The sequence below is a fragment of the Dromiciops gliroides genome, chromosome 4 (genome assembly GCF_019393635.1).
Source record: "Dromiciops gliroides isolate mDroGli1 chromosome 4, mDroGli1.pri, whole genome shotgun sequence".
Taxonomy (NCBI): Eukaryota; Metazoa; Chordata; class Mammalia; order Microbiotheria; family Microbiotheriidae; genus Dromiciops; species Dromiciops gliroides.
The window spans coordinates 34,371,542-34,385,473 of NC_057864.1; the positions used below are offsets into that span (position 1 = coordinate 34,371,542).

At 47.6% G+C, this 13,932-nt stretch overlaps 1 protein-coding gene across 3 annotated transcripts in view; it reads right to left on the bottom strand.

Moving 5' to 3' along the window:
• Positions 1-13,932, bottom strand: part of CFAP57 (cilia and flagella associated protein 57) — a 47,394-nt gene that overhangs the window by 18,993 nt on the left and 14,469 nt on the right. For all 3 annotated transcript variants that reach the window (XM_044004543.1, XM_044004542.1, XM_044004541.1), the window contains exons 6-12: positions 9,817-9,969; positions 9,129-9,268; positions 8,363-8,528; positions 7,483-7,596; positions 2,803-3,015; positions 1,489-1,662; positions 486-647 (exon numbers count right to left, since the gene is read on the bottom strand). In XM_044004543.1, coding sequence (XP_043860478.1) covers positions 486-647; positions 1,489-1,662; positions 2,803-3,015; positions 7,483-7,596; positions 8,363-8,528; positions 9,129-9,268; positions 9,817-9,969 — 1,122 coding nt within the window. The remainder of the gene's footprint in view (positions 1-485; positions 648-1,488; positions 1,663-2,802; positions 3,016-7,482; positions 7,597-8,362; positions 8,529-9,128; positions 9,269-9,816; positions 9,970-13,932) is intronic.

Here is a 13,932-nt window from a genome sequence, read left to right on the forward strand (position 1 = left end):
AGGTTGGGCCATGGTACACATGACATTCAGTGCTTCCCTTTGACAGCTACTTCTTTCTTTTTTTTCTTTCTTTCTTTCATTTATCCATCCATCCATCCATCCATCCATCCATCCATCCATCCATCCATCCATCCATCCATCCATCCATCATTTTCTTAAATCTAGATAAACAAACCAGTAAATCTGGCCCTGGTGTGAATGCTCACCCTAACCACTGAAGCATCCGCTCTCCCAAGCCGGTCGATCTGGCTCCAGGCTGCCCCTGCCTGCTTGGGTATCCCAGCCCCCACAGCAAGGGGCCACGTGTCCTCTGCACTCCCCAACAAGGAGACTGCAGTGGGAATCCTCCCGCCAATGAGCTCCTAGCTCTTGGGGACTCTCCCATGCCCTCCTGCAGTGGGGCCATGCTTGGGCCCAACCTCTGCCACCCAGGAGTTGGCCAGGAGTGTGTGGATAAAGAGAGCAGAGCTGCCCCCGGCCCTTACCTTCTCTTCCATGTCTGTCTTAGTGACCAGCACCTCCTCAGCAAAGCCCACTTCCCGCTCCCTCTTGACACCCCGGCCGTCCTTATCATAGACCTTCCAGGTGATGAGGCAACCGTCCTCGGCGCTGGTCAGCAGGAACTGGTCATCGAACGTGATGGTCATCTAAGAAGGAAGGGTTGGGCATGAAGAGGCGCTCGGGGGCCACTCCTCTCAGCCACGTCCTGCCCTTGTTCTCTCCTAGAAAAACAGGACACCTCTTGGCCTTTGGATGACAAGGAGAGTCCTGTCCAGAGCTCCAGCCAAAGGAGCGGGAGGACGGGGCCTTTCCTCAGCTTCTTATCTCTAAACGAGGGAACGTCCTCTTTGGAGGCCACAAGGAAAAGCGTTCCCAAGCGCGTGTGGCTACCCCTGCCTGACTGTCGGCAGGCTTCAGTTAGGGCCGGTCTGCTCCAAAGGAAGGAGAGAAAAGCAGCTGGGGCAGGACCCTGCCAGAGAACACAGCTCAGGCCCATGGCTGCCCACCCTTGTGTCCACAGGGAAACACAGCGCGTCAGTCCTAACTCATGCGTTGGCTTCAGGCACAGGCTCATGCTAGGCCTCAGCCCCTTGCCCTGGTTGTGCACCCTCGGGAGAGCTGAGCAAACCCTTTGCTTAGGCCCCATCGTCCCCTCAGGGCGTCTGTAACCCCACTGTGGGAGGCAGTGCTGGCCCATGAGCTTGAGAGCCGGTCCTGTCCCGTCAGGCCACCTCTGACTCCCTGCACTCTCAGGGGCCACGCGCTGCCCCACTGGGGATGAGGCGTCTTGTTCCTCAGTTGTCCTATGCTGGTCAGATGGGAAGACTTCCCTGAGTTCTTGGAAGCCTCTCAACATTTCTTTGGCATTAAAAGGCACCTGAACAACAGTTTCTTCCCTTGACTCTTCCTGCACGGCCTGCTTCGGCCAGTGAGAGATGGGGGAAGGGTGTGGAGCGGAGGAGGGGAGGGCAAGAGGGCCCCTCTCACCTTGGTGACAGGCCCAGCGTGCGCCTGGTACTCATTGAATTCCTTGTGCAAGGGCAGGGGGTACTTCATAGATCGGATGGTGCCCATCGAAGTGCCTACGAACACCATGCGCCCTGAGTGGGAGATGACCACCGCCGTATAGATGACATCAAAGGCAGACACTTCCCGAAGCACCTGGGACACAGAGAACTCTGCTCAGGGGCTGAAGTGTGAGGGAGGGGGTCCTGCTGTGAGGGAGGCACTGCGGCTGTCTCTGGAAGGTGCCCCAGAGCCAGGCGCCTCCTCCTGCTGGCACCAATCCCGCACTTTGCCCACGGACACCACACGAGCCGGAAAACTCTGGGCTGGGGCCGGCCCCCCCATCTTGGTTCTCTCTTCCCGGGTGCTGTAGGTGCATGAGAAATGCTTGCTCACTGACTCAGAGTCTGAAGTCATGCAGCAGGAAAGAGAAAGAAGAGGAGGAGTCAGAAAACCCAGTCCTTCCCGGCTCCTCGGCTGGCTCCCTAACCATAGCGTCCCCCGAGGTTCTGTCCCGAGCCCCCTTTCTCCTCTCTCCACCTCCCACCCGGGGACTCCAGCAGCTTCCTGGGATTCGATTCTCATCTCACATCCGTCTGTCTGTCTGCCCAGCCCTAACTTCTCCTCTGGGCCCCCATTCTGCTCTACAAACTGCCCCCTGGACAGCTCAAAGAGGATGTCCCCGGTCACCTCCAACTCAGCTTGTCCCGAACTGAGCTCCCCCCTCCCGGCTGCCCTCCTGACTCTCTGCAGAGGCCCCAGAAGCCCCCCGGCCCTGCAGGCTCACTGAGAGTTCCCTCCACCTGTGTGGGCCCTCTCTCCCATAGGCCACTTCCTCCCAGAACCTCCATTTGAAGGGGGAGGCCCAGGCCGGCCAGCCCTTCATTCTCTCCAGGCTAACCCCTGACTTCCTGCCTCTGCTTGTCAGCCTGTGTTCCTGCCCTGGGGACCTTCATTTCTCCTTCTGCCCCCACACTCTTTTTCATTTTTTAAATGTACCATTTTCTCTATGAGAAGGGAAGGTCCTTGAGGGCAGGGACTGACTTGCTGCTTGTATTTGTATTCTAAACCAGCTGGAGGGGAGCCAATAGGCCTCATGCCTGTTGGTGAGTTGGGGCAGTGACTAGCACAAGCAGGGGAAGACTTCCTGGGGTGGGGGGTGGGGTGAGAACCATTTGTTCCAGGACCCATGACGGCGGCTAAGGCAGGGGACCACTCTCAGGCAAGCAGCTTGAAGGACCTCCTGTTCCTCGGGTCCCACCCCAGCCCTTCTCCCAATATCATGACCTCACTCACCGAAGAGTCTGCAATCTCCTTGAGCGTCTGGTCAGATCCAACAGCAAAGATGATTTTGGAGTCAGGGGAGATGCCCACACAGTTGTAGCTGCAGGATTTGAGCACGCATTCGGTCTCCCTCTTCCCCGAGGACAGGTTCCACTCGTACACGGCACCGTCTGTGCCGCAAGAAATTAGCTTGCTGTCATCCAAATTCCATGCAATTGACCGGATCTGGAAAAAGAGGGAAGATTAGCCCCTGTTACATCCTTATTCTGTGCAAGGCCCTGGGGGTATGCACAAAAAAAAATCAGCCTCTTGGATCATTGTATTGCTGAGAGAAGAGCTCAATCAGTCATGGTTCTTCATTAAACAATATTGCTGGGGCAGCTAGGTGGTACAGTGGATAGAGTACCAGCCCTGGATTCAGGAGGACCTGAGTTCAAATCTGGCTTCAAGACACTTGATACTTACTAGCTGTGTGACCCTGAGCAAGTCACTTAACCCCGATTGCCTCACCAAAACAAAACAAAACAAAACAATATTGCTGTCTCTGTGCACAATGTTTTCTTGGTTCTGCTCACTTCACTATACATCACTTCATACAAGTCTTTCTAGGCCTTTTAAAAAAAATTTTTTTTATTTATTATTATTTTTTTAGTGAGGCAATTGGGGTTAAGTGACTTGCCCAGGGTCACACAGCTAGTAAGTGTCAAGTGTCTGAGGCTGGATTTGAACTCAGGTACTCCTGAATCCAGGGCCAGTGCTCTATCCACTTTGCCATCTAGCTGCCCCCTTTCTAGGCCTTTTTGAAATCATCCTGCTTGTCATTTCTTATAGCACAATAATATTCCATTACCATCATATACCATAGCTTGTTTAGCCATTCCCCGGTTGAAGGGCATTCCTTTGATTTCCAATTCTTACCAACTACATAAAGAGCTGCTATCAATATCTCTTTTGGGGGATGTCTTTGGGATATAAACCTAGCAGTGGTATTGTTGGATCAAAGGGTATGCACTGTTCTATAGCCCTTTGGGCATAGTTCCAAATTGCTCTCCATTTTATGAAAAAAAAAACAAACAAAACACAACAAAATAGATAAACCATTGGTTAATTTGATGAAAAAAAAGGAAAGAAGAAAATCAAATTACTAATATCAAAAATGAAAGAGGTGAACTTACCACCAATGAAGAGGAAATTAAGACAGTTATTAGAAACTATTTTGCCCAATTATATGCTAACAAATTTGATAATTGAAATGAAATTGATGAATATCTACAAAAATATAAATTACCAAGATTAACAGAAGAAAAAATAAAATATAACCCAAATCAAAACAAAGTCCACCAAAAAATAGCCCAATCTTAGAAAAAGAAATTGAACAAGCCATCAATGAACTTCCTAAAAAAAACCCCAGTACAGATGGATTCACAAGTGAATTCTACCAAACATTTAAAGAACAATTAATCCTAATACTATATAAATTATTTTAAAAAATAAGTGGAGTCCTACCAAATTCCTTTCGTGAGACAAATATGATGCTGATACCCAAACCAGGAATAGCCAAACCAGAGAAAGAAAATTATAGACCAATCTTCCTAATGAATATTGATGAAAAAAGTTTAAACAAAATACTAGCAAAAGATTATAGCAATATATCACAAGGGTCATACACTATGACCAGGTGGGATTTATACCAGGAATGCAGGGCTGGTTCAATATTAGGAAAACTATCAGCATAATTGACCATATCAATAACAAAACCAACAGAAATCATATGATTATCTCAATAGATGCAGAAAAGGCCTTTGACAAAATACAGCACCCATTCCTATTAAAAACACTAGAAAGCTGGGGGCAGCTAGGTGGTGCAGTGGATAGAGCACCGGCCCTGGAGTCAGGAGTACCTGAGTTCAAATCCAGCCTCAGACACTTAACACTTACTAGCTGTGTGACCCTGGGCAAGTCACTTAACCCCAACCGCCTCACTAAAAAAACAACAAACAAACAAACAAACAAAAAACACTAGAAAGCATAGGAATCAAAGGAGCTTACCTTAAAATGATAAGTACTATTTATCTAAAACCATCAGCAAACATTATCTGTAATGGGGATAAGCTGGAAGCCTTCCCAATACAATCAACGGTGAAGCAAGGATGCCTATAATCACCTCTATTATTTAATATTGTACTAGAAATGTTAGCTATAGCAATAAGAGAAGAAAAAGAAATTAAAGGAATTAGAATAGGTCATGAGGACACAAAACTATCACTCTTTGCAGATGATATGTTGTTATACTTAGAAAAATCCTAGAGAATCAACTAAAAAGCTATTTGAAATTATTAACAACTTTAGCAAAGTTGTAGGATACAAAATAATACCACATAAATCATCAGCATTTCTATATATTACCAACAAAGGCCAGCAACAACAGATAGAGAGATTCCATTTAAAATAACTGTGGCCAATATAAAATATGTGGGAGTCTATCTGCCAAGACAAACACAGGAACCATATGGCCAGAACTAATTGATGACTTTTTAAACTTTGCCTAAATTTCTCCTGAAATCCCTGGGCTTTCCCACTCCTTGTGTTTTGTTGCGCATGCCTAAATCACATAAGTTGGAGGCACCCATGTGGGAGACACCAGAGATCTACTTTTGGAAGAAGACATCCCACCTGGTTGGGAGCAGCACAGTCAGAACAAGCTGCATCTTTCTGACTGCCAGATTGGGACAGTCTCACTTTCCTTCTGCCAGCATCCATGGGATGGGGGTCCTGTTTGCCCACAGCATGGGCACCATGCACTGAGCTGTGTGGGTGAGTAGTGCTACCTTCCCCCCATTCCCTTTAAGGCCCGTGGTCTCAAGAATCAGGTCGGGGGGTTTGGTCTGTTTTATTTGTCCATTTCAGTTCTAGATGTAGGCAGTGAAGTCCTTGGACCCCATGAGGCTCTTGAGCCGTGGTGAACATGGAGTTAGAGCTGCAGACCAGACACTGCCAGTCCAGCAGGGAAGCCACGAGAAGCCAGGTTACTGGGATGCAAACCCAAGGGGCTTTGGACTTAGAAGTTGTGGGGCCATGGTATATAGGTAACAAGACCAGCTGTGAACCAAATTCAAAGTCTCCAGAGGCTGGAGGGATTGTTAGTGGGGATTATACCTCCCTCCTGCTACACCTCTGAAGTCAATATTCCTTTGTAAAAGCTGATCTAACTGTTAAGTGGCTGAGTGGAACTAGGGTGCAGGGGAGCCCTAAAATTGGGAGAACACAACTGGCAGGGGCTTGAGTCAAAGGCAGAAACAAGATACCCCCAAGCCCCTTAGGCAAACATACTGGAGAATCCTGGAGGAGAGGTAACACGTGCATGCCTTTCTTTTAAGCAGTAAAGACTGAGGTGGTCACTGTTACATTTAAAACAACTAATTTTTAAATTTAATTTAAATTTTAAAAAAAATTATAAGGGAGGGCTTGATTTATTCAATTTTCAATTTCAATTTCAATTCAAATTCAATTTCAATTTCAATTCAATTCAAAGTTCAGTGGTAAGAAGCCCAGTCAATCAATCATAAATCTCAACTAAGTCTGAAAAATCCTTGAAAGTCATTTGAAGTGAAATGATGCTCTACAGCTGATCCGTTCCACATGGTGGAGGGATTTTGTTTGGTCCTCTGGGTCTTGTATAAAAGCATTAAATTGGTTAGAATTTGGCATTCCAGCAAGTGGGAAAATGGACCAGGGTTCTAGAAGAGAGAAGGGCTTCATTAAATCCCCCCTTTCAGGTGGATGAACAGGAGGAGAAGGGCAAGGAATGACACTAAACCTGGGGGGGGGGGCAAGGCTGTGGCCGTGCTGCTGCCCTGCCACTTGTGTAAGAGCCAAGGAGGAGCTTTTCCAGCTAGTGCCCACTCTGGGAGTAGAAAGAGGAAACGGGGGCCACAGAGCCCCACCCCCATCAAAGTCATCTGAATTCTGGGCTCAGTCCAGGAAATGGCCCTTGGACAGGGCTGCCCCTTTCCTTTAGTGTGACAAGCAGCCCCCAAGGGAGCAGAGCCTAATCTGAATGTCCAGAACATGGGTGGAGATGATCCTATGGTCCTTGACTCTGATAAAGCCACATCCAGGTTACTGGGCACAAGTTAAGGAGGAGAAAGGACACGAAGGGTGGCAAGGGGCCCCGAGTCCACACCTAAAGGAGACGGGGTGAGGGACGTGGCTACGTGGAGCGCAGAGAAGAGAACAGACTTGTTTGACACAAGAGGGCAGAGCCTGGATTGGCGGGGAGAAGTGTCGGGTGGGTGGGGGAACTACCACAGAGGATGGTGAAGCACCCTCCCTGTAAGTCCCCAAGCAGAGGCTGGATGCCAGGTGGTCACACAGATTCTGGAGGGGTCAGGCATCAGCCCGAGGCCCCTTCTGACTCTCGGATTCTATGACTGCAAACTTTGTGTGAGTTAACCTTGTCACTTGGAAGCCCAAAGGGTGCATGACATGGCCAGCGTGTGTGTGTGGGGGGGTGGGGGGTAGGGGGGTGGGGAGTGGGAGATCCCTACAGCCTGCACTGGCTGGGTGGTACCTCCCCTCCACACTAACCACACTCACCTTACCCGTATCTGGCTGGCCCCTCCCCCTCACACCTGGCCACACTCATCTTACCCTGTCTGGCTGGCCCCTCCCCCCACACCTGGCCACACTCACCTTGCCTGTGTGTCCCTTCAGGTTAGCAATGTTCTCCAGGCTGGTGGAGGTGTAGATATGGATCACGTTCCCATTGACGGCAGCAAACAGGTGACCTCCATTACTGAAGGCGCACTAGTGAGAGGTTGGGAGGAGAGAGACCCATGGGGAGAGCCCTGCCCAAGGATCCTGCAGACCCCTCCAGGCCCTTCAGGGCTGATGACGACCAGGTGGGGAGGGAGGGGGAGGTTGTGCAATGACTCCAGGGGACACTTTGCCCACCGGGTTAGCCAGGGAGGGCAGTCTGTGATGGCCAGTGCTCCCTCCCTGCCCCTACAACCCCCAGGCCCAACTTCGCAGATCCCCTTCCTCGCTCCTGACTCTGGTCGGGGCCCCTTTTTACTCCATGCCTGGGGGCTGGTTCTCCCAAGGAGCCATGGGTCCATTACTGTCTGAGGTTCATTGGCGGGGAAGTAAGAGAAGGGGATGGCAGACTTTCCTTCAGTGGGTGGGAGCCAAGCTGTGTGGCTCTGGCCTCTGCTCTGGTCCTAGAAGGACCAGTCAGGCCTTCAATCAGAGGGGGCAGGAGGGGAGTCTGGCCCATTGGACATTGAGGTTACTCGTGGGAGGAAATCCAGGAACAAGGTGGTGGGGAAGGAGTGCGGCGAGAAAGATTTGGGTGCAGACCAAAGGAGGGACAAACAGAAGGGACTCTATCGTTTGACTTGGGCAGACAGGAGAAGCAGGTCACAAGCAGTGGGGCCCCGCGCTGAGCCTCAGTCATGGAGAGGAGACCCTCTGAGCGAGCAGAACATGAGCCCCCAGCCCTGGGGGTCTTCAAGCGGAGGCTGGACAAGGCCCTTCTGGTTCCAGCAATCGGCGCTCTCCCCGCAGCTCTTACCTCCCGGCAGCCTCGGATGGGGAACTCCTTGAATGACCGGATGTCATTGATAAGCAGATTCATGATGCGCAGTTTGTCTGCGAAGCCGACCACAGTGAAGTGTCCAGAGGGGTGAAGGGAGACCGTGTAGGCCTCCTCCTGGTATTCCTTGTACAGCTCCAGGTTACTGGGGACAGGACGGGGAGGGGTCCGTGATGGGACCGTCCCTGCCCCCCCCAACGGGCAGCTCCTTGAAGTCAATGCTTAAAAGAGCCCTTGTTAACAGGCTCACCCCTCCCACATCCCCCAATGGAACAGAAGCTCCCCGAAGACAGGGATCATCGGGTTTGGTCTCCATATCCCCGGGGCCTTGGCCTTATTTCTTGGCCTGGACTCATGATTTCTATCATGCCTTCACCCAGTACATGCTGGCACCTCCTTTTTTTATTTTTGTGAGGCAATTGGGGTTAAGTGACTTGCCCAGGGTCACACAGCTAGTAAGTGTTAAGTGTCTGAGGTCAGATTTGAACTCAGATCCTCCTGACTCCAGGGCTGGTGCTCTATCGACTGCGCCATCTAGCTGCCCCCAGCACCTCCTCTGACGGATGGTTTCAGAGGCCTCAGGGACCCTGGGGCCCTGAGAAGGGACGGTCACACGGCCAGCATGGGCCAGAGACAGGGCTGTCCTTCTGGCCACTGCCTGGCATGAGGAGGTGTCAGACACGTGGTAAGCAGGAATAGCCCAAGTGAGGCAAGCATCGCTGGCTCCAGAGTTTCTCTTTCTTACTTGGTCTCATAGTTCCAGATGCGCACTGATCGGTCCAGGGAACACGTAGCAATGAGGGGCTTGCGGATACAAGCAGCCAGACCCGTGATGGGCGCAGAGTGCAGCGGATACATGAGGAATTCAAATTGGGCAGGCTCCCCCTGGGAAAACCAGATAAGGATTCGCTGAGGGGCACCCAGGTTCCTCATGCCTGTGCGTTATCCCAGGTGGGACAGGCCAAGAAACTGTAAGAAATTACACTGGGGGGAAATAACACTGAGAGGACAGAAGTCCAGGTCCCTGTCCCCTGGGGCCTTCTGCTACTAAACAGTGGTACAACGAGGAAGAGACACACAAGGGTCATTGGCTCTTGGAGAAGCTGCTTCCTGTTGGGCCCCAGCACATTTAAGAATGGATCCAGTTCCTTTTTTTTGTTTGTTTCTTTCTTGACATTTTATACCAGGTCCTGGTATACTATAGGTGTTTACTAAGTGCTTGTCAATTGGGACATCCGCATGTGTAGAAATGGTTTGGACACTTGACCATGTAGGAATTACCTTCCACAGAGTTCCTAGACTCTAGGATTCTGAGCTGGAAGGGGCCTCTGAGGCCGGGACTTGTCCCAGGTTGATCATGTTGGTAGAGAGCAATGGAGGTGGGACGTGACGGCCCCTGATAGAGGGGCAGACCCCGGGCCCTCCTGGCTCACCTTGCTGATCTCCGTCAGGGACATGGTGATGCTGTAGAGCTGGTTTTTGTTGGTGCTGACAATCAGCGTCTCCTCAGAAGGGCTGAAGCACATACAGAGGATCTCCTGCTTGTCGGACTGGCTCGGGTCATTGCTGTGCTGGTCCAGGGGAATCTGTACGGCCGAGCGGGCCCAGGGAGGAGGAGACGCCCCCCATTAGCTCTAGCGTTTTACATTCTGCTGTTACTCCCATTTTACAGATAAGGAAACTGAGGCAGAGGGGAAGTGACTTGCCAAGGGTCCCATGGCTAGTAAGGGTCGGAAGTGGGATTTGAACTCAGATCTTCTTGACTCCGAGGCAACAATGGCAGGGACCAGTTTCCTACATGGGAAATGACGTCCCTCTGCCTTTTTTCACTGACCATCAGGCCTGGGGAGGGCCAAGGGGACCTTAGAAATCCTCAACAATCTTGGTGCAGGACCGAACGTCGCTGGTGTGAGGAGATGGAACTTTCCCATTTCCTGGCAGGATTCTTGGACAAATGACTTTGGGGACTTTCTCTGGAAATGTCCTTGGGGAAACCTCACTAAAGTCACTGGCGCTTGTGAAAGACAGACCGACAAGCCACTGTCAACCTGCATTTTAAAACTCTAAATGTTTGTTGATAGCTTTTGATTTAATGTTGCCTTTCTTAAAAACACATTGTCGGGGCAGCTGGATGGCACAGTGGGGATGAAGCATCGGTCCTGGAGTCAAGAGGACCTGAGTTCAAATCTGGTCTCAGATACTTGGTAGCCATGTGCCCTAGGGCAAGTCACTTAACCCACACTGCCTTCCAATAAAAGAAATGAAAAACAAAAACAAAGAAAAAAACCTCACACCCTTCCCTTGCCTAGAGAGACATCCCTAGGGATAAAGAAAAGCTAGGGAAAGCATTCAGCTAAACTAACCAGGGCCACACTCGACCCCTACCTTGGTGGAAGGAGAGAGGAACAAGAAGGCCCAGGGAGCTACACTGAGCAACAACCTGTCCCCCTGGGGACACTGAGGGACCTTGGCACAGCAGGGGAGTGAGTCTTTGTCTTGAGAAGAGAAAGAGTTCTTGGGAGCTGGACCTGGAGGTCGCTTTAGCCGCTCGTGCTGCCCAAGTGTGTGCTTCTCCACCCTAGTCTGGGCATGTGCCCCTTCCTCCTGAAGATGCCATGTGCATTAGGTGGGAGGGTGTGCCCCAGCTTTGGGTGGGGGGTGTTTTCTTACTGCTCTTTATGCCACAAGGAAGCCAGAGAAGCCAAGAGAAGGAGATGAGGGGGAAAGTATTCCGGGCATGGGACTGACTCATCCAGTAAAAATGACAGCAACATTGGATCACATCCTAGATGGAGGGGAGTGAGATGGGAGAAGACTGGAAATGGGGAGGAGGGAGAGGTTATAAAGGTCTCTGAAGTGTGTGTGTGTGTGTGTGTGTGTGTGTGTGTGTGTGTGTAAACAGATAAAGTGCTTACTTTCTAATATGGAGAGATGATATGTATCCCCTCTTATCCCCATCATTACCAGGGGTCACTTAGGGAGTCTACTTAGATACAACACCTGGGAGTGGTCCTGTTAGGTCTTGCTGACCTTAAGAGAAGAAAACAGACAAAGTTGGGCACAGAAATAAATCTCTCTCAAGAGAGAAATAGGAGAGAAAGGGGAGAAGGGGGAAGGGGGAAATTAAAGGGAGGGTACATTAGAGGAGGGACGAGTTCTGAACAAAACAAACTCTAAGAATGTGCAAAAATACTGATAGCTCTTTTTGGGGTCCCAACAAATTGGAATCTGAGGGGATGCCCATCAATTGGAGAATGGCTAAACAAGTTGTCATATGAAAAGTGATGGAATACCTTTGTGCTGGTAGGAATGCACAAGGGGATGGTTTCAGAGAAAACTGAGGAGACTTGTATGAACTGACCCTGAGTGAAGTGAGTAGAAACAGGGAAACAATCTATACAGTGACCAAACAGTAAAGACAAAGAACTTTGAAAGACTGGGTGGCTCTAATCAGTATCAGGACCAACCACAATTCCAGAGGACCCATGATGAAATGCTACCTACCACCTGACTTAAAGGAGAAAGACTCAAACTGTAGGATGAGACATATTTGAGGAGACAAGGTGGAAATGTGTTTTGTTTGATTATACGTGTTTGTAACAGGGGGTTTGCTTTTCTTTCTTTATGAAGGCAGGGCTGTGTGGGTGGGAGAGGAGGAGTTTTGCCAATTTAAAAAAAAATAACTGAAAAAAGGGGAAAAAACCCCCTCAATATATCCTTTCTAACCCCAAATTCCAGTCCAAGTACATCTATTTGGAATTAGACAAATCTAATAAAAAGATAAACAAGAAAGAGTTTAAGGACTTGAATAGAACTTTAGAATGGGAACAGATAGAAGCATATTTTTCAGGGGTACATGGCACCTTTACAAAAACTGATGATGCAACATAAAATCCTCACAAATGCAGAAAAGCTGAAATACTAAGCATATCATTTACTGATCACAATGCAATTAAAAATGGTATTCAATGAAAGGCCTTTATAGAAAGAATAAAAATTAACTGGAGCCTAAATAACTCAATCCTAAAGAACTGGTATGTCAAAGAACAAATCATACAAAAGAAAATTTCATCAATGAAAATGAAAACAATGAGACATATACCAAAATGTAAGGGATGTAGCCAAAGCAATTTTTAGGGGAAAATTTGTATCTTTAAACCCTTTCATCAATAAAAAGAGAAAAACCCAAATCAATCATTTTGAGCATACAGCTAAAAAAACCCTAGAAAAGCAACAAATCAAAAAACTCCAACTAAACACCAAAGTAAAAATTCTGAAAATCGAAGAAGATATTAAAAAGAAAAATATTAAAAAGAAAATGCTTCATTTAATATATAAATAAATCTAGAAGCAGTTTTTCTTGGGGAAAACAAATAAAACAGCTAGATTAATTTTTTAAAAAGATAGGAAAATCAAATTGTTCATATCAAAAAAAAAAAGAATTCACAACAATTGAAGAAAATTATGAAGGAAACTATCAATAGCTATTTTGCTCAACTATGATAACATGCCAACAAAACTGATAACTCAGATGAAATGGATGAATTTTGGGGGCAGCTACATGGTGCAGTGGATAAAACACCAGCCCTGGATTCAGGAGGACCTGAGTTCAAATCCAGCCTCAGACACTTGACACTTACTAGCTGTGTGACCCTAGGCAAGTCACTTAACTCTCATTGTCCCGCAAAAAAAAAAAAAAAAGAAATGGATGAATTTTTGCAAAAAAAATAAACTAGCCAGATTAACAGAAGAATCAACTATTTAAATAACCTATACCAGAAAAAGAAATCAAACAAGTTATAAATGAATTCCTAAGAGAAAAAAGTTAAAGAACGATTAATTTTAATATTACCTAAACTGCCAAAATAGGAAAATAAGGGAATATTCTCAAGCGCCTTCTATGATACAAATAGGATCCTGATACCTAAATCAGGGAGAGACAAAGCAGAGGAAGAAAACTGTAGACAAAAGTCCCTAATGAACACTGATGCAAAAAATTTAAACAAAATATTAGCAAAGAGGCTAAAATATCCTATTAAAAAGATTATACAACAACCAGGTTGAATTTTTATCAGAAATGCAGCTTTTGTTTAACAAAAGGAAAATTTATCATAAATATAATAGACCATATTAATAAGAAAAATCTCCCAAACCACATTATATACATAGATGCTGAAATTATTTTGACAAAACCCAGTACTCATTTCTGTTGAAAACAATGGAAAGCAGAGGAATCAACGGGCTTTTCTTTAACATGGTAAGTAGCATCTATCCAAAGCCAAGAGCAAATGTATGTAATAGAAGACAATGAAAGACTTTCCATGAAGAATAAAGGTAAAGTAAGGGTGGATGCTCATTATTATCACTACAATTTAATAGAGTGCTAGAAGTGCTCACTCAGCAATAAGATAAGAAAGCAAGGGAATAAACAAAGGCAGAGAAGAAACGGAACCACTGCTTTTTGCAGATGATAAAAATGGCGCCTGTTGAGAAGCCTAAAGAGTGAACTAAAAATGGACTGAAACAACTAATACACTTGGCACAACTGC